Source organism: Schistocerca piceifrons, chromosome 7, assembly GCF_021461385.2.
Source record: "Schistocerca piceifrons isolate TAMUIC-IGC-003096 chromosome 7, iqSchPice1.1, whole genome shotgun sequence".
Lineage (NCBI taxonomy): Eukaryota > Metazoa > Arthropoda > Insecta > Orthoptera > Acrididae > Schistocerca > Schistocerca piceifrons.
In genome coordinates, this window is record NC_060144.1 from 28823209 (window position 1) to 28844413 (window position 21205).

The 21205-nt window shown below is 40.0% G+C and overlaps 1 protein-coding gene across 2 annotated transcripts in view; it reads left to right on the forward strand.

Annotated features, from left to right (window-relative positions):
• The window catches only part of LOC124805230 (cyclin-dependent kinase 7), an 84238-nt gene extending 65691 nt beyond the window's left edge, over positions 1 to 18547 (forward strand). The window contains exons 7-9 of one of the 2 annotated variants that reach the window (XM_047265732.1): positions 9648 to 9820; positions 16510 to 16631; positions 18288 to 18547. In XM_047265732.1, coding sequence (XP_047121688.1) covers positions 9648 to 9820; positions 16510 to 16631; positions 18288 to 18316 — 324 coding nt within the window. In that variant the 3' untranslated portion in view covers positions 18317 to 18547. The remainder of the gene's footprint in view (positions 1 to 9647; positions 9821 to 16509; positions 16632 to 18287) is intronic. The other variant, XM_047265733.1, reaches the window with a different exon arrangement.
• The last annotated feature ends 2658 nt before the right edge of the window (positions 18548 to 21205 follow it).

Sequence of the window (21205 nt, forward strand, 5' to 3'; positions counted from 1 at the left end):
ATTTATCGTCCATGTTTCACTTGCATACATGGCTACACTCCATATAAATACTTTCAGAAACGACTTCCTGACACTTAAATCTATACTTGATGTTAACAAATTTCTCTTCTTCAGAAATGCTTTCCTTGCCATTGCCAGTCTACATTTTATATCCTCTCTACTTCGACCATCATCAGTTATTTTACTCCCCAAATAGCGAAACTCCTTTACTACTTTAAGTGTCTCATTCCCTAATCTAATTCCCTCAGCATCACCCGACTTAATTCGACTACATTCCATTATCCTTGTTTTGCTTTTGTTGATGTTCATCTTATATCCTCCTTTCAAGACACTGTCCATTCCGTTCAACTGCTCTTCCAAGTCCTTTGCTGTCTCTGACAGAATTACAATGTGATCAGCGAACCTTAATGTTTTTATTTCTTCTCCACGGATTTTAATACCTACTCCAAATTTTTCTTTTGTTTCCTTTATTGCTTGCTCAATATACAGATTGAATAACGTCGGGGATAGGCTACAACCCTGTCTCACTCCCTTCCCAACCACTGCTTCCCTTTCACGTCCCTTGACTCTTATCACTGCCATCTGGTTTCTGTACAAATTGTAAGTAGCCTTTCGCTCCCTGTATTTTACCCCTGCCACCTTCAGAATTTGAAAGAGAGTATTCCAATCAACATTGTCAAAAGCTTTCTCTAAGTCTACAAATGCTAGAAACGTAGGTTTGCCTTTTCTTAATCTAGCTTCTAAGATAAGTCGTAAGGTCAGTATTGCCTCACGTGTTCCAATATTTCTACGGAATCCAAACTGATCTTCCCCGAGGTCGGCTTCTACCAGTTTTTCCATTGGTCTGTAAAGAATTCGCGTTAGTATTTTGCAGCCATGACTCATTAAACTGATAGTTCAGTAATTTTCACATCTATCAACACCTGCTTTCTTTGGGATTGGGATTATTATATTCTTCTTAAAGTCTTAGGGTATTTTGCCTGTCTCATACATTTTGCTCACCAGATGGTAGAGTTTTGTCAGGACTGGCTCTCCCAAGGCTGTCAGTAGCTCTAATGGAATGTTGTCTACTCCTGGGGCCTTGTTTCGACTTAGGTCTTTCAGTGCTCTGTCAAACTCTTCATGCAATATCGTATCTCCCATTTCATCTTCATCTACATCCTCTTCCCTTTCTATAACATTGCCCTCAAGTACATCGCCCTTGTATAGTCCCTCTATATACTCCTTCAACCTTCTTTGCTTAGAACTGGGTTTCCATCTGAGCTCTTGATATTCATACAAGTGGTTCTCTTTTCTCCAAAGGTCTCTTTAATTATCCTGTAGGCAGTATCTATCTTACCCCTAGTGAGATAAGCCTCTATATCCTTACATTTGTCCTCTAGCCATGCCTGCTTAGCCATTTTGCACTTCCTGTCGATCTCATTTTTGAGACGTTTGTATTCCTTTTTGCCTGCTTCATTTACTGCACTTTTATATTTTCTCCTTTCATCAGTTAAATTCAATATTTCTTCTGTCACACAAGGATTTCTACTAGCCCTTGTCTTTTTACCTACTTGATCCTCTACTGCCTTCACTACTTCGTCCCTCAAAGCTACCCATTCTTCTTCTACTGTATTTCTTTCCCCCATTCTTGTCAATTGTTCCCTTATGCTCTGCCTGAAACTCTGTACAACCTCTGGTTTAGTCAGTTTATCCAGGTCCCAACTCCTTAAATTACCACCTTTTTGCAGTTTCTTCAGTTTTAATCTACAGTTCATAACCAATAGATTGTGGTCAGAGTCCACATCTGCCCCTGGAAATGTCTTACAATTTAAAACCTGGTTCCTAAATCTCTGTCTTACCATTATATAATCTATCTGAAACCTGTCAGTATCTCCAGGCTTCTTCCATGTATACAACCTTCTTTTATGATTATTGAACCAAGTGTTAACTGTGATAAAGTTATGCTCTGTGCAACATTCTACCAGGCGGCTTCCTCTTTCATTTCTTACCCCCAATCCATATTCACCTACTACGTTTCCTTCTCTTCCTTTTCCTACTATCACCCATGACTATTAAATTTTCGTCTCCCTTCAATATCTGAATAATTTCTTTTATCTTATCATACATTTCTTGTATTTCTTCATCATCTGCAGAGCTAGTTGGCATATAAACTTGTACTACTGTAGTAGGTGTGGGCTTCGTGTCTATCTTGGTCACAATAAAGCGTTCACTATGCTGTTTGTAGTAGCTTTCCCACACTCCTATTTTTTTATTCATTATTAAACCTACTCCTGCATTTGATTTTGTATTTATAACCCTGTATTCACCTGACCAAAAGTCTTGTTCCTCCTGCCACCGAACTTCGCTGATTCCCACTATATCTAACTTTAACCTATCCATTTCCCTTTTTAAATTTTCTAACCTACCTGCCCGATTAAGGGATTTGACATTCCATGCTCCGATGCGTAGAATGCCAGTTTTCTTTCTCCTGATAGCAGCGTCCTCTTGAGTAGTCCCCGCCCGGAGATCCGAATGGGGGACTATTTTACCTCTGGAATATTTTACCCAATAGGACGCCATCATCATTTAACCATACAGTAAAGCTGCATGCCCTCAGGAAAAATTATGGCTGTAGTTTCCCCTTACTTTCAACCGTTCGCAATACCAGCACAGTTAGGCCGTTTTGGTTAGTGTTACAAGGCTAGATCAGTCAATCATCCAGACTGTTGCCCCTGCAACTACTGAAAAGGCTGCTGCTCCTCTTCAGGAACCACACTTTTGTTTGGCCTCTCAACAGACACCCCTCCGTTGTGGTTGCACCTATAGTATGGCCATCTGTATCGCTGAAGCACACAAGCCTCCCCACCAACGGAAAGATCTATGGTTCATGGGGGGTTCAGTTGCATGGTTAGATGAAACCTGGGTCAACACTAGGTAAGAAGTTAATAAATGCTGGGCACACAGATGATACACCAAATAGCGGTCATCAGCCAAAGGGAGAGGAGCCAGATTAATTGTGGCCTGTGGAGGTTCTTCAACTGGGTTTGTGCAAGAAGCACTTTTAGTTTTCCGATCGATAAAAACCAGCGACTGCTATTGGTATACAGACTATCCAAGATTTCTGCGGTGTTTTAAAAATTTGTTGCTCTGGTGTGACTGTAATGGATAATGCACCTTATCATTCAGTGATATGAAACAAAACTTGTACAACTAGTGACTGCAAGGAAATTGTGGTGCAGTGGCAAGAGACATTGCTGCGCACATGAGTATATCAGAGCAGCTGTTAAATTCACTTTTGAAATAAAATAAGAGTATTACACCTACATGTGTTGTAGATGAAATTGCAAAACAACAGTGTCGTATGGTAATCAGTCTACTGCCATTTCAGCACAACTGAATTGGTTTGGAGCTATCTTAAGACTTACATTAGAAATAATAGCAAGTCTTTTACCATAACAGAAGTGGAAAGGCTGTTGTGTAAAGATCTTGCTGCTGTAGATACCACCTCATGGAGCAAGCAAGGTAGATCACATTGTTAAGCTTATTAGAGAATGAAGGAATAATGATTTCTCTTGATGATGATGATGATGATGATGAAGATGAAGACAGTGACAGTGACAGTGACAATGGTAGTTTTGGTGCCAAATCAGATGATAGTGATGATAGGGAATTGGTTGGAATTGCGCCATTGTTATCATAAATTGGTGAGTGTAAAGTTACAGATTTTGCTTATTTATTTTGTAAACTATTTCTTGGATTTCACGTTTTTTGTGTATTGTCCGAAGCATGTTTACAGAATTAATTCTTTCACTCTGCAACAGAGTAAGCTCCTATTTCTTTATTTTGTTCCGTGTTTGTCGATATAGTGTGTTCTTTGTTATACTTAGGTTTACATTATTGTATATTTTATATGCAGCTATTACAGTTACAATTTGGAATGATTTCTCATAGACACTGTCATTAACTTTGGTTGTTATTTATTTCATGTTTTCATATATAATCAAATGCTTTTTGTCTGTAGTTGTTTTCTCCGTTGTCAAAAACATGTTCTTTGTTATACTTTCATATATATTATTTTGTGCCGACATATTTACTCAGTGAGTATAGCCTACATTTTCCAAACAAACTTGGAAGCAATCAGCTGTGGGCATGTGCGGTGGAACCTCACAATTTCAGTATATTAAACACGTGAACATGACTCATATATTTCAGCAGCCTGGGTATAGATGCGATTGATTTGCAAGGCATAGTGCATTGTTAGTTCATACCTAATGGCCATACGATTGGGGGAGTGGGGGGAGGCAGCAAATAGTATATATAGTACATATATGAGGAGCTATCAATAGAAAGAGACCTGAAGAGTGGAAAAAATGATTTTCTTTGTTGCACCAGGACACCACATTAGTTCACAAATCACTTCTGACAACCTTTACCTGGCAAAACATTGCACAGCTGTTGTATCCCATCAATAAAACATTTTCTTCCTCCCCAACTTAAAACAGTTATTAAAAGGCCTTACCTTTCAAAGTAGAGATAACATCTAAGAAGTCTTAGTGCAAGAATTTTATGCCAGACTGAATAATGGAGGTTGGGAAGATATCCATTAATGGAAAAAAAGTTGGACAAAGGTGCACTATAGGAGGAAAGTCTTTTGAAAGAGAAAGTGTGAAAATGTAAGAAACTTGTAAAACATTTACAGCGCATGTAGATATTCCTCCCTCCCTTAGAATATCCTCGTGCAATAATGAAAGATAAATATTTGAGCACACCAATATTATGCAGCTTGTACAGATATGAAGTAGTTCCGAGCCTTCTAGCAGCAGTTTATGGTAGATCATTGGAGCAACAAAGGGTGCCAACAGTTGGGGGAAAAAATGTAGGTCATTCCTTTTTTTCAAGAAAGGTCTCTGGACAAATGCACATAATTACAGGCATATTATTAACAACCTGTTGTAGAATTATGAAAGATGTTTTATGCACCTTTTTGGTGTACAAAAATATGTCCTGTAAAACCATATATGGATTCTGTGAACAGATATCTTGTAAAATTCAGCTTGCTCTGTTCATCTTAGAGATCCCCACAGCACTATAGAAAGTGCAGCCAAGGTTGATGCTGTGTTCCTTGACTTGGGGAAGGTGCTCATTGCAGTTTTTCAGAGCTGTTTAATGAATAAAATTGGAGCTCACATAGTGGCAGACCAGATTTATGACTTGATTAATGACTTCTGTGCAGATAGAACCCTAAACTTTGTTCTTAATGGACAAAATAGATTGATTTAATTTCCGGGGTGCTCCAAGGAAATATTATAGGGCTGCTGGTTTTACTAAGCTAATAGATAACATCTAATGCTCTGAGAGAGTTTCTGTGGATGGTGCTGTTGCCTCTAGAAAAGTTGGAGTGCCAAAACAATTATTGAAAAATGCAGGAAAACCGATGAAATGGTACAGGGACTGGCAGTTGGCCCCAAATGTGAATAAATATAATATATTGTGCAAAACAAATGAAAGAGCTCCATTACTGTTAGATTACACTACTGACAATCACTGGAAATGTTAACAACCACAGAATGCGTAGTGGTAACTGTCCAGAATGATCTGTAGTGGGATGACCACATAAAAGTAGTTACAGGAAAAGCGCTGAAACGTGGAAAGAATATTAAGGAGTCTTCTCATGATTCTAAGCTTTTAATTCATCTGTAAAAGGAGTGGCTTACAAATACTTCTCTACCCAATTCTTGAGTATTGTTCATCAGTTGAGACCTATCATCAGATAGGATTAGTAGAAGAGACAGAGAGGAGCTGGTGACAAGTGACACATGTAGTCGTTCGATTATTTAGTAACGATGTGTGAGCATTATGGAGAGGGCTCAATAAACTCCAGTGGCAGACACTATGAGAGAGGCTCCATGCATCACAAAGAGGTTTATTGGTGAAATTCTTAGTGTAAACTCCGTGAAGTTCCTGTCAGCATATTACTTCCTCTCACATATGAGTTAGAAAATGACCATGATGAGAAAATGAGATAACTTGGAGTATATATGGAGGATTACGCATGATCGTTCTTCCCATGCAAGAGTCAAGAATGGAACAGGGAAGGAAGGAAATAATAACATTACAGGAAGTATCTTCTGTCATACTATAACATGACCATATCGTATTGTGGCTTGGGGAGTATGGATTTAAGTGCAGGAGGACAAGAACTAAGCCACAAAGGAAATTAAGAAGAAATTTGGTGAATGAATTAAAGTCCAGGGAAAATAAATAAAAAAAATAAAGTTTGTCAACAGCATTGTAATTCTTTCAGAGAGGGAAAAGGATTTGGCACATCACTTTAAGGGGATAGACAGTGTCTTGAAAAGAAGTTAAAGGTAAACATCAGAAAAAAGTAAAATAAGGGTAATGCAGTGTAGCAAAATTGGGGCAGCTGATGCTGACGGAATTATATTAGGAAATGAGATGGTAAAAGCAATAGGCAAATTTTACAGAGGGTGGGAGCTTAGCTTTATGTGAAGGTATAGACAGGATGAGAATAGAAGCTTTTGAAATACAGTGCTACAGAAGAGTGTTGAAGATTGGGTGAGAAGGTGAAAGTACTAATGAAGAGTACTGAATTGAAATGCAAAGAATAGAGTTAGAAGGGATAGATTTAGAGAACACATACGGAGACATCAAAGAATAGTTAATTCGATGTGGGTTTTCCAGTTCAGGTTGTGATCTGGCTGTTTTGCCCAGGATTGGACACTATTTACATATCTTTATTTGAATGGATTGTAGTAATAGATAATATAATTCTGTGAGATGAACTGCATATGCTAAATTTTGTGATAATTAATGACAATGTTGAAGTTTTGAAACATATAATTAGCTGTTGTTTTAATAAGAGGACAGGTAGTGTTTTTTATTTCTATACTTGGTTCATCCACAAAATGCCAAGTTGTTATCTTTTGACAATGCAAGAAGATTGTTAATGAATGTTAAAAACAACAAAGCACTTGATAAAGCCTGTGATTGCTTCACATTGCTACGTGATTGACGTAAAACTGATGCACCTTTCTACTGTGCAGAGGAGATTCATCTACACTTACAAAGGAATGGCTTGTAGAACAAATTTTGTCATGGTAGTTTCCTTGGGATTTGATGGAACTTGTGAAACATTTGTTGTTCAGACATGGACTTGACATGGTATGTATCAGATGATACAAATAGTGACAGTTCCCTTGAAGAAGAGTCCGGAATCCAAGTCATGCCATGTAGCAGTAAACATAGGCATTTAAGTACTAAAAGCAACCAAATCCTCACATTGTGCAGAGGCATGAATTACCAAGAATGAGAGCAATGGAAATCCAAGTAACATTCAAAGATTGGTACCAAGAGTTACCTACACATATATCAATACTCTGCAAGCCACCTGACGGAGTGTGGTGGAGGGTACTTCTGATAGCACTAACTGATCCTCCCCCTTCCCTGTTCCAGCGCAAGTTGCACTTGGGAAGAATGATTGTTGGTAAGCCTCCGTATTCGCTCTAATTTCTCGAATTTTCTCTTCATGGTCATTTTACGAGATGTATGTGGGAGGAAGTAATCCATTGTCCGACTCTTCCTGGAAAGTGCTGTCTTGAAATTTCAATAGTAAACCTCTCTGTGAGGCACTATGCATCTGTTGTAGCGTCTGCTTATGGAGTTTGTTGAGCATCTCTGTAACACTTTTGCGCCGACCAAACGACCCCACGCTGAAATGTGCCACTCTTTAATGGATCTTCTCTATCTCTTCTATCAGTTTACCTGGTAAGGGTCCGAAATTGGTGACCAATACTCAAGAATTGGTCAGACAAGTGCTTTATAGGCCACTTCCTTCATGCTGAATTCCTATGAATCTGTCTACCATCTGCTTTCCCTACTATTTTTTATGTGGTCATTCGACTTAAGTTTTCTCTGGATAGTTACTCCTGCATATTTGATTTACAGTAGATATTGTTCCCAGCAGTTTGTCATCAATAGTGTGGTTGTAAAGTAGTGGTTTTCTTTACATATGAAGGCACTATATGTTACGTTTATGTATGTTCAGGATCAACTGCCAGAGCCTGCAACATTCATCAGTCCTCTGTAGGTTATTCTACAAATCAGTATTGTCTTCTGGCATTCCTGCATTCTTATAGATAACATCATCATGTGTGAACAGTCATAAAGAGCTTCCAATAATTTCTACTATATTATTTATACATTGTAAATAGCAATGGTCCTATCATACTTCCATGTTATACTCAGGAAATTACCTTTACATTGGCGAATCTTGTTCGTTTGAGAGCAATATGGTGAGTACTATTTGCAAGGAAGTATTGAGTCCAATCACAAATCTTGTCCAATACTTGATAAGCTCATATTTTTTTCACTAAACTGCAGTGTGAGATGGTACCAAATGCTTTCTTGAAGTCAAGGAACACAACATCAACCTGAACACCATTGTCTACAGCACTATGGATCTCGTGGAGGAACAGAGCAAGCTGAGTTTCGTAAGGTCTCTGTTTGAGGAACCCATGTTGATTTTAATAGAGGAGATTTTAGTTCTCTCAAGATATCTTAATACTTGAGCACAAAACATGTTCCTTAATTCTGCAACAGATTGAGGTCAGTGGTATAGGCCTTCAATTATGTGCATCTGTCCTATGACCTTGCTTGAAAACAAGAGTGACCTGCACATTTTCCCTGTCACTAGGTACTCTTCAGTGCTCCAATGAACTATGATAACTGCTGCTAGAAGGGGAGCAAGTTCTTTTGCATAATCATTTTATGATGTTACAGGTATCTCATCTGGTACTGATGCCTTTCCACTACTAAGTGATTGTAGATGCTTTTCTGTTCTGTGATGGGCTGTCTCAGTATCTGCCATTTTGATGTTCATACGATGATTGAAAGGAGGGACTGTATTACGATCTTCCATGGTGGAATGACTTCAAACACCAAATTCAGAATATTGCCCTTCTCTCTGTTGTCTTCCATGTCAGTGCCTGTACGGTCACTGAGTGATCGAATAGGTGATTTCAAACCACTTATTGATGTAACATAAGACCAAAATCTCTTAGGATTTTAGGGGGTTCAGCTGACAAAATTTTACTTTCAAAGTCATTGAAAACTTGGCTGACTGCTCTCCTTACGCTAATTTTTTCTTCGTGCAGCAGTTGTGTCAGATAGGTTTTGACGCAACAACATGTTGGAACAGGCTGCAGTGAAAGTTATAAAATTTCATTGTAGTGGTATTATATTGCCTATAGTATACTATGAGTGAACTGTCAATTTTAATTGTTAATATGTTTTTGGAATATTAGCTGTATGTCAGTTTGAGGTAGGTATATTGGTATTTCTGCAGAAGTTGCAAAAGATTTGGAGGGCAGTATCAGTGCACACTAGATATCTTTGACTGAAAATACTCTTCTATTTGCTGTACTAGGCATAGGGCTTTTGTGGCATTAGCGTGATTTCTGCAGTGCTGCAATGTAAAGTTGATGTTTTTAAGTATTATCGTGCTTTAATATGATCGGACAATAGCAATACCACTCAGCTGTGATATCTGTATATCAGCTCTTCTGTCAATAGTGTGTGATGAATCCGTAGAAAAGTATTTTAAACTGTAAAAGTAAACTGTGCTGTCAATAAATTTATGTTTACAGGGTGTAACTGCCTTGCCAGACTATATACAGTTCAAAACATTTCCTGGAACACCTTTGAGAGACATCTTTACAGCAGCAGGTGACGACTTGTTAGACCTGCTGCAGAGCTTACTCAGCCTTGATCCATGTAAACGCTGTACATCATCGGAAGCCTTGCAGATGCCATATTTCCGGTAAGTGAATGCACCTTTAATTATCCAAATTGATGAGAATTGCTTGGTTATCTACATCTGTTACAAGGGCCACACAGTAACATTTGAAAATGGTGAATTGTCAGGGATAATAAAGTATAATTTCAACAAGTAGTCTCTGGTTTCGGCTGTCAGCAGCCATCTTCATATCTACAAGATGGACAGTATTGAAAATAAGTTTAAAATTCAAAAGTGAAACTAAGTGGATCAAAATGTCAAAATTAAAACATGTAAAATACAGTAATGTCATACCGTAAGAGGAAGCAGAAGTTCCTATCCATAGGACTTCTGCTGTGAGAGTTCCATACATAATAATTTTTTGTTGCTTAATGGCTTGGCACAAGCTTTTCTATTGGAAGGTACTCCAACCACTTGCGTTTCCCTAACCTACCCCAGTTATCGAATTGGGGAAAGGGAACCCACAGTTTAATGTGGAATTATAAACCATGTGTTGTTCCTGATGATTCCTCACATCATGAAGGCTAGATTAAAACTAAAAGTGAAAAATCCACGGTCTGACCAAGATTCGATCTCATGACCTCTTGGTTTCCAGGCGTGTGCTTTACCACCAAATCACCGTGCATGCCATGTACACTATGTGATCAAAAGTATCTGGACACCTGGCTGAAAATGACTTAAAAGTTCGTGGCGCCCTAGATCAGTAATGCTGGAATTCAGTATGGTGTTGGCCCACCCTTAGCCTTGATGATAGCTTCCACTCTCGCAAGCATATGTTCAATCAGGTGCTGGAAGGTTTCTTGTGGAATTGCACTCCATTCCTCATGGATTGCTGCACTGAGGACAGGTATCGATGTTGGTCTGTGAGGCCTGGCACGAAGTCGGCATTCCAAAACATCCCAAAGGTGTTCTATAGGACTCAGTGCAGGCCAATCCATGTTATTGTCGTTACCACTCTGCCACAGGTTGAGCATTATGAAAAGGTGCTTGGTTGTGTTGAAAGACGTGACCACCATCTCCGAATTGCTCTTTAACAGTGGGGAGTAAGAAGGTGCTTAAAACATCAATGAGGGCCTGTGCTGTGGTAGTGCCATGCAAAGCAACGAGGGGTGCAAGCCCCCTCCATGAAAAACATGACCACACCATAACAACACTGCCTCCGAATTTTACTGTTGGCACTACGCACGCTGGCAGTTCACTTGAGCATTCACTATACCTACACCCTGCCATCAGATCGCCTCATTGTGTACCGTGATTCGTCAGTCCACACAACGTTTTTCCACTGTTTGATCATCCATTGTTTACACTCCTTACACCAAGCGAGGCATCATTTGGCATTTACTGGTGTGATGTGCAGCTTATGAGCAGCCGTTCGACCATGAAATCCAAGTTTTCTCACCTCCTGCCTAACTGTCATAGTACTTGCAGTGGACCCTGATGCAGTTTGCAATTCCTGAGTGATGGTCTGGATAGATGTCTGCCTATTACACCCTCTTCAACTGTCGGCGGGTTCTGTCAGTCAACAGACGAGGTCGGCCTGTACGCTTTTGTGCTGTACGTGTCCCTTCACGTTTCCACTTCACTGTCACGTCGGAAACAGTGGACCTAGGGATGTTCAGGCGTGTGGAAATCTCGCGTTCAGACGTATGACTCAAGTGGCACCCAATCACCTGACAACGTTCAAGTCCGTGAGTTCCATAGAGTGCCCCATTCTGTGCTCTCACGATGTCTAATGACTACTAAGGTCGCTGATTTGGAGTACCTGGCAGTAGGTGGCAGCACAATGCATCTAATATGAAAAACGTATGTTTTGGGGGTGTCCGGATACTTTTGATCACATAGTGTATATACATACTTCATATACAGGATTTGATGAGTGAGGGTGCAAGTATAAAAATATGTGACATATATCCTTTGATTACATTGACTTTTGAAGCTTAAATTGTTTACACTGCCATGGGACTGTAGACTGTTGTATTTGACAAAAATTTCAACGGGACACCTCTATCCATTCCGTAGAAAAAGGGGCGTTAACAGTCAGACAGACAGACAACAAAGTGATTATATAGTACTTCTGTTTTTACAGATTCAAGTATGGAACCCTAAAAACTGCAGTTGGTTTGGGTAAGTGTAAGGAGCATCATGCATATAAAGGCCAGTCTCCTGGTTTAGCATGTAACTAACTATTCATTTCTGCTATTCCACATACATTCAAATGTTTAAACCAATTTAAAAGTGCATATGTAAGTATTTTTAGTCAGGATAACCAATAAAGTTGCATTACAAAGTCTGTAATTTGTTAACATTATGCTCACCACATTGAGGAGGCATTGAGCAACAGAAGACAGGCACATTTTAAAGCACATAGAAGTAGACCAAGATATGGGACAAAGCACTTCTTCACATTTAGAAAAAAACAGAGTTGTCTGTGGGTACTGAGACCTGACTGAGGTCATGAGTGGTGAGGGGTATGAAAACTGGATGAGATGGGGATGATGCAATATTGCCGCCTTTGGGAGTTTGCAGGAGATGGCAGGGACAGGATGGTGAGCTGCTTGGTGCAGCAATAGGGGGCTGTTGTGTGAAACAGGAGGAGGGGAGAGGCAGAAAAGGGGAAAGGAGGACTATTTGGTTGGAGAGAGGGAGGGAGACAGAAGGCATGTGTGTGTTAGGCTGGAGTGGGAGCAGGAAAGGGCTTAAGCAGGTGGAGGAGAGGGACTAGCAATGGTTGAGGCTAGGGGGTTACATGAGTGAAGGATTTGTTGCAGGGAGAGTTCCCAACAGTCCATTTCAGGAAAGCTAGTGTTGGTGGAAAGAACCCAGATGTCATGGCCTGTGAAGCAGTTGATTAAGTTGAGCACCACCTTGTTTTGTGGCATGCTTGGCTACTGGATAGTGGCTGTCTTCCAGTAATTCATTTACCTTTGTCAAACAACACAAATTTAAAACAGCACCCTTAGATGCCACAGAATCTTAATCTTTATTTCATTTCTTTGAAACTGCAGTGCACTTTCCTCCTCATTGCTATTATACATTCAGTTTTTTTGACACACCTTTGCCCACCCTCAATAAAGCCACTCTGTGTTGCAGCCACTATACTTTTTAGTTTCAGGAAACATTGCTTGATTGTTGAATACTTGCACTGTAACGGCATGCAAATGGTTGCTGCTGCTGCTACTACTACTAGTACTACTACTGTCGTCGTCGTCGTCGTCGTCGTCGTCATCTTCAGTCTAACTACTGGGTTGCTGCAGCTCTCATGTTTGTCTGTCCTGTGCGAGCCTCTGTATTTCTGAATTACTAATCTACATTAATTTCAACATACTTACTGTATTCATCTCTTGGCCTCCTGGTGCAATTTTTACCACCCACAGTTTCTTCCATTACCAAACTAACAAGTCATTGATACTGTAAGATGTCTTGTACCGCCCCCCATCTCTTCTTTTAGCCAAGTTGTGCCATAAATTTCTTCTGTCACCTGATTTGATTCAGTACTTTCTCATGGGTTATTCAACCTACTCGTATAATTTTCAGTATTCTTCTGTAGCACCACATTTCAAAAGCTTCAGCTTTCTTCTTGTTCGAATTGCTTAGTGTCCATGTTTCAGTTGTGTACAAGGCTACACTGCAAACAAATTCCTTTAAAAAGCCTTTCTAACATGTAAATTTATGTTAGATGTTAAAAAATTCCCCTTTTTCAAAACTGCTTCTCTTGCTGTAACAGTCTGTGTTTTGTATCCCCTCTATTTTGGTCATCATCAGTTATTTTTTTTTGCCCAAATAGCCAAACTGATTTATTACTTGTATTGTCTCATTTCCTAGGTCAATCCCCTCAGTATCATTTCATTTACCTCTTTTCAAAATGCTGTCAATTCCATACAACTGCTTTCCAAGTCCTTTCCACAGAATTGTGTCCTTGGCAAATGTCAAAGTTTTAATTTTTTCTCCTTCAGCTTTTATTGTTTGGTCATTGTTCAGATCAAATAACATTAGGGAGAGGCTACAACCCTCTAGGCACTCCCTTCTCAACCACAATTTACCTTTCATGTCCTTTGTCTCTTACAATGGCCGTCTGGTTTCTGTAAAAGTCGTCTATATCCTTTTGTTCTCTATATTTAGTCCCTGCTACCTTCATAATTTCACTAAATCTATGGATGCTATATTTCTCCACTCTTCTGTAAATAATTTATGTCAGTATTTTCTGAGCATGGCTAATTAAACTGATGGTTCAATAATATCACGCCTGCCAGCAACTCCGTGCTTTGAAATTGGAATTATTTCATAGAAGTTGAGGATGCTCCTCTGTCTCATGTATCTTGCATACAAGCTGGAATAGTTTTCTCATGGCTGGCTGGCTCTCTTAAGAATCTCAGTAATGCTAGGGAATGCTGTCTACTTCAGGGACCTTGTTTCAACTTCGATATTTCGTTGTTCTGTCAAATTCTTCTCTTCGCACTGTATCATATCTCCATCTGCTACATCTTCTCTTTTCATAACACTGCCTTCAAATTCCCTTGTATATGTTTCCCTTGTATATGTTGTGTCCAGGTGGATGAACATTCAAGAACACGTCAAAACTGTAGAAGGATTAAAATATAAATGTATTTATTTACAATATATTCAATATAAAGCACACTCAATTTTATATCCTGTAGTCCCTAGTCCCCTGCTCTCTCTCTCTCTCTCTCTCTCTCTCTCTCTCTCTCTCTCTCTCTCTCTCTCTCTTTCTCCCCCCCCCCCCCCCCCCCCTCCCCATGGGTACGGGATTTACAATATTCATCAGCAGTGGTAGTAGCACTAGCATTGTGCTAGGCTCATAAAGTTTCAACCGGACGTCAGCAAAGGCACCATTGTTACTGCAGTATGTCCCGTATACATATTCTTTCAACCTTACCTTCTTTGCTTAGTACTAGGATCCCATGTGAACTATTGATATTCATACAACTGCTTCTTTTTTCTCCAAAGGTCTCTAATTTTTCTGTTGGCCATGTCAGTCTTTCTCCCAGTTACGCATGCTTGTACAGTCTTGCATTTGTCTCCCAGCCGTTCCTGCTTAGCCATTTTGCATTTTCTATCAGTCTCATTTGTGAGACTATATTCCCTTTAACTTGCTTCATTTACTGGGTTTTTATATGTTCTCCTTTTGTTAATTAACCAATAAGTTATAGTTAGTCTACATGTGCCCCTGGAAATGGCTTACAGTTTTTAAATCTGGTTTTGAAGTCTCTGGCTTACAATTATATAATCAACCTGAAACTTTACGTGTCTACTGGTCTTTTCCAGTTAGACAACCTTTTGTCATGATTCTTGAACATAAGAGTTGGTGGTGGTGATTAAATGATGCTCTGTGCGAAGGTCTGCTGGGTGGCTTCCTCGTTTATTCATTTCCCCAGCCCGTGTTCTCCAAGTATTTTTCCTTCTCTTCCTTTTTCAACTACCAAATTCCAGTCCCCCATCACAATTAAATTTTCATCTACCTTCACTGTCAGAATAATTTCTTTTATCACATCATACGTTCTTTCAATATCTCCTTATCATCTGCAGATCTAGTTGGCACATATACACTTACTCCTGGGGTGAGTGTTAGCTTCATGCCTATCTTGGATACGGTATTGATTCACTATGCTGTTAATGGTAGCTTATCCACATTTTCATTTTCTTATTCATTATTAGACCTACTTGTACATCACCTTTATTTGATTTGATATTTATAGCCCTGTATCCACCTGACCAAATGTTCTGTTCTTCCTAACATTCCTATGTAATCAAGGGGTCTCACATTCCACATTCCAACCCTAGAATGCCAGTTTTGTTTTTCCTGAAGTTATCTCCCTATCAGGAAGAGTCCCTGCCCATGGATTCAAATGATGGACTCTTTTTACCTCTGGAATATTTTACCCAAGAGGATGCTATCTTCATTTAACCATTCTGTAGAACCAAATGACCTTGGGAAAAATAACGGCTTACAGGTACCTGTAATTGTGGCTGTATTACGGTATGGCTGTCTGTATTGCTGAGGCACGCAAACCACTCCACATTGACAAGATCCTTGGTTCATCTAAAATATTAATATTGGATATCTTCCTGCTAACAATGCAGTCATGTGCAGTCTGTGGACCTCCATGTAATTCATACTGTGAGGCAATGTAATAAAATGAATGAAAAGCAAAATTAATTTGTGTTTCGGATATTTACTCCTTTAAATAAACTTCATTGTTAGGTATTAACTGTGTCTGTATTAAGTCATTTCTTTCTACCTCTTACATCTTTGAGATGTTAGTTTTGAATCTTTCACTTACTTCAATTTTTTTCATTTCCTCGGTTAATGTGATATTACTGTTTGAGCAAGCATAAGGCGTCTACAGTGCCATATCTCAACAGAGTTGGGACAGTAACAAACTCCACTGCAGAGAAGGTGTATCAGAAAATATGAGATCACATTACTCCATTACTGTCCTTAATCTGAAAGTTGATCATTGATCTAATTTTGGTTAATAAATCCTTGGTGTACTTCATTATTGATAATATGTCTTGCAGCAGGAGCAATTGTGTATAGTTGGTTACATATTGTATTGGTTCACAGTTTCATGGCAGTGAATTGTTGTTCTTATTTATAACTATTTTTTCACAATGTCTCCACCTGATTCATTTAATATTTGATGGGGTTTCTCATCCTTGTTTGATGTTCATTGTTTCTCCATTTTCTTTAACAGGAACAAACCATACCCTTCACCAGGTGACCAGCTGCCTCTGCCAGCGTCCGTCAGAGGCAATGACACCAATGATTCAAGCAAACAAAATCTGAAAAGAAAATTGACTGATGGAATGCAAGGTGGTGTGTACCCTGGATATTTATTTTCTTTATTTTTGTGATATTAGATGCATTGTGGAGGACTGATTGTTGTTCCAGTACCTTTGCAAATATGTTGCGTATCATCGTCATGTATCCTGTTGTCCCTCTATGCAATATTTATTTTATTTAGAATAGCATTACCAGTATCTAAATGTTGTGGAAGCATTCATTCTCTTGCCAAAGAGTAAAACTATCATAAATGTGATTCGAACCCAAGGGCATATAATGTAAAACAATGGAAAATCCACACAGAATGTAACAGTATTATGAAAAGGATAGTTGTTACCATATAGCGGAGATGCTGAGTTACAGGAATGAGATGGAGAGAGGGCAGGGCAGCTGTTGATATTGGGAGGTGCGACGGGGCGGCGGGTGGAGGTGAGCAATGGAAAAGGAGAAAAGTAAAAAGACTGTGGGTGCAGTTGGTGGAAGAGAGGGTTATATAGTGCTGGAATGGGAACGGGGGAGGGCCTAGATGGTAAGGACAGTGACTAATAAAGGTTGAGGCGAGGAGTGTTAAGAGAATGTAGGATATATTGCAGGGAGAGTTCCTACCTGGACAGTTCAGAAAATCTGGTGTCGGTGAGAAGGATTCAGATGGCACAAGCTGTGAAGCAGTCATTGAAATGAAGAACATTGTGTTGGGTGTCATGTTCAGTAACAGGGTGGTCCAGCTGTTTCTTGGCACCAGTTTCTCTGTGACCATTCATGCAGACGGGCAGCTATATGGTTGTCATGCCCACAGAGAATGCAGCATATCTTGTAGATAACATGTGAAACCAGTAATGTGATCCACAAGCTAAGCTGCAACCACTGTGCTGCATTCTACGTGAGCAAGACAACCAGCAGGCTGTCTGTTTACATGAATGGCCACCAACAAACTGGTGCCGAGAAAAAGCTGGACTGCCCGATTGCTGAGAACACCGCCCAACATGAAGTTCTTCATTTTAGTGACTGTTTCACAGCCTGTGCCATCTGGATCCTTCCCAGCAACACCAGCTTTTCTGAACTGCCCAGATGGGAACTCTCCCTGCAATATATCCAACGTTCCCGTAGCCCTCGTGGTCTCAACCTTCGTTAGTCATTGTCCTTACCTATCTAGTCCTTTCCTGTTCCCATTCCAGCACTGCACAGCCCTGTAGTCTACTATTTCACCTCCAGTCTTTTTACTTCTCTCTCTCGTCTCCCCTCCCCTCTGCAACCGACACACCCACCAAGACCATCACCACGAAGCCTATCAAGCTATACTTTTATTTTAGTGAAGTCTGAAATAACTGATATTGGACATTTTTGCTGTAGCTTTTTTAAGAATGCCATAAAAATCCAAAACTGCTCAAGTAAAGCTGTTCAGAAAATAAAATTTTTTGCTTGAATTTATGATCACTTCAGTAGCTAGTATGAGTTCTCTTCAACATGTTCGCCATAGAGCACAGTTAAGCATGACTCTCAAAACAAACCATTTTTATTGATTTTCTGAAGATAAATAACACAGAATTAGTTACAGTGCTGTTTTAATTATTGTGAAAAGTTGGATATGGAAAGCAACATGCATTCATTTCTGATATTGATAAATATTCTAATGTATCCTTTGTATACATTCCAAATATGTACTAATATATTTCTCACTTCTTTCTTTAGGCCCCCAAGCAAAGAAGTTGGTGTTTTGAAAATGAGAGGTACCTTCAAGTAGATTTGACACTCAAATTCAATTTCAAAATGGAGCATTCAGCTGCCATTCTGGAAAATGTATTTTATATGGGATACTACTTTGCATCAGAGTCTCTTATGTAAATACCAAATTGTGAATATTTTGTATAATTAGCAGGAAACCTGCATGAACAATCATGAATTTCTGTCCTGTTTTTATGGTCATGTAAATAAAAACAGAGTTTGTTGTATGTTGCAATATTTATTGTATATATATTATTGAGGTGTTATTTTGAGCACTTACAATTTTTAATGTACTGTAAGTTATTGACCAAAATATCAGAAGAAATAACTAACTCTTTTAAAGATGGCTGCTTCATTTCATGTTAACCCATTACCTCCCAGTGATCTATTTTTAGACTCCATCGTTTTAGTTACCGGTACTAATAATGTGATAACTTACATTGAATTCCAATTATTATATTATAAACCTACACTACTAAAAGTAATTGTTGTAATTTTTCTATTTATATAATCTATATTTATCAGTTGCTTACAGTATCTATTGACTCTGATTGTGCAGGAAAAGGTTCATAGAGTAATACTGCAAGTAAATAATTTGCCATTGGTGTTTAGCAAGTGTAAAGACAAATGATTTATCTTTCGATCACTGGGAAGAAACTGCTTGCTGACACATCAGTAATAAAAGCAATGTGATAATAGCATTATGTTCTAGTAATGGAGTTGGTGAGTGAAGTTTACTTTATTCAGTGTAGCATAATAAAGTAAAGAAAATGGAAGCAAACTGTGACGTAGTGTACAGAGGCATTACAATGGATGAAGTGTTAGACATTATAAATAATGATAATGTTGAAGGACTGATTGTGAAGATAATGAAAATGTTGATGTGGTGGTTGCTCCTCTGGAGATTGATGCTTTGCCAGATGAAGGTGAGGCAGATAATGGTGCAACAGGTTCTGTGAATGTTCTAGATTTTTCGTGGCTCAGCGGAAGTTCATTTTCAAAGAACTGAAAATACATGTTTGGGAACTGTGGACAATGAAGTAATGGGTGCTGAAGATAGACAGGGCTGCCACAGGTTCTGTAAATCAGGATATATATCAAGGAATTTCTAACAGTTCAGGGGAATCAGGAAAATATCAGAGAAATTTGAGAAAACACTGGAGATATCTTGTTTTTGTCTCAGTAGATGAAATGGTTTGTTTACTGAGGTGTCATACGTCATCATTGTCTCGGCGCAGCTGAGCACATTCACCGCTTCCCTACTCCCTCATTCTTACTGCTTTTCCCCTTCCTACCACTCCCCTCAGCTTACAGTCAGTGCTGCCACCACTTCTTGTCGCTAGTGTAGCAGCATTATTGATTTTTAGAGTATTTGAACAAATTATCTGTAGCATGGATTGACTACTGTGGTCTCATTTCATCAATCACACAATATCTGTAAAGTAATAGATCTACATCTACATTTATACTCTGCAAGCCACCCAACGGTGGGTGGCGGAGGGCACCTTACGTGCCGCTGTCATTACCTCCCTTTCCTGTTCGTCGTGTATGGTTTGCAGGAAGAACGACTGCCAGAAAGCCTCCGTGCGTGCTCGAATCTCTCTAATTTTACATTCGTGATCTCCTCGGGAGGTATAAGTAGGGGGAAGCAATATATTCGATACCTCATCCAGAAACGCACCCTTTCGAAACCTGGACAGCAAGCTACACCACGATGCAGAGCGCCTCTCTTGCAGAGTCTGCCACTTGAATTTGCTAAACATCTCCGTAACACTATCACGCTTACCAAATAACCCTGTGGGTAATAACTGACAATAACAAACATAGTAGAACCATTATTTGGCGGTTGCCTACGCTGTTGGTTTAAAAACACATACCATTTGACTTGCTTTCTTCATCCAAAGCAGTTCATTATAAAAGATGTTGATGTTAGTACACTCCTGGAAATTGAAATAAGAACACTGTGAATTCATTGTCCCAGTAAGGGGAAACTTTATTGACACATTCCTGGGGTCAGATACATCACATGATCACACTGACAGAACCACAGGCACATAGACACAGGCAACAGAGCATGCACAAAGTCGGCACTAGTACAGTGTATATCCACCTTTCGCAGCAATGCAGGCTGCTATTCTCCCATGGAGACGATCGTAGAGATGCTGGATGTAGTCCTGTGGAACGGCTTGCCATGCCATTTCCACCTGGCACCTCAGTTGGACCAGCGTTCGTGCTGGACGTGCAGACCGCGTGAGACGACGCTTCATCCAGTCCCAAACATGCTCAATGGGGGACAGATCCGGAGATCTTGCTGGCCAGGGTAGTTGACTTACACCTTCTAGAGCACGTTGGGTGGCACGGGATACATGCGGACGTGCATTGTCCTGTTGGAACAGCAAATTCCCTTGCCGGTCTAGGAATGGTAGAATGATGGGTTCGATGACGGTTTGGATGTACCGTGCACTATTCAGTGTCCCCTCGACGATCACCAGTGGTGTATGGCCAGTGTAGGAGATCGCTCCCCACACCATGATGCCGGGTGTTGGCCCTGTGTGCCTCGGTCGTATGCAGTCCTGATTGTGGCGCTCACCTGCACGGCGCCAAACACGCATACGACCATCATTGGCACCAAGGCAGAAGCGACTCTCATCGCTGAAGACGACACGTCTCCATTCGTCCCTCCATTCACGCCTGTCGCGACACCACTGGAGGCGGGCTGCACGATGTTGGGGCGTGAGCGGAAGACGGCCTAACGGTGTGCGGGACCGTAGCCCAGCTTCATGGAGACGGTTGCGAATGGTCCTCGCCGATACCCCAGGAGCAACAGTGTCCCTAATCTGCTGGGAAGTGGCGGTGCGGTCCCCTACGGCACTGCGTAGGATCCT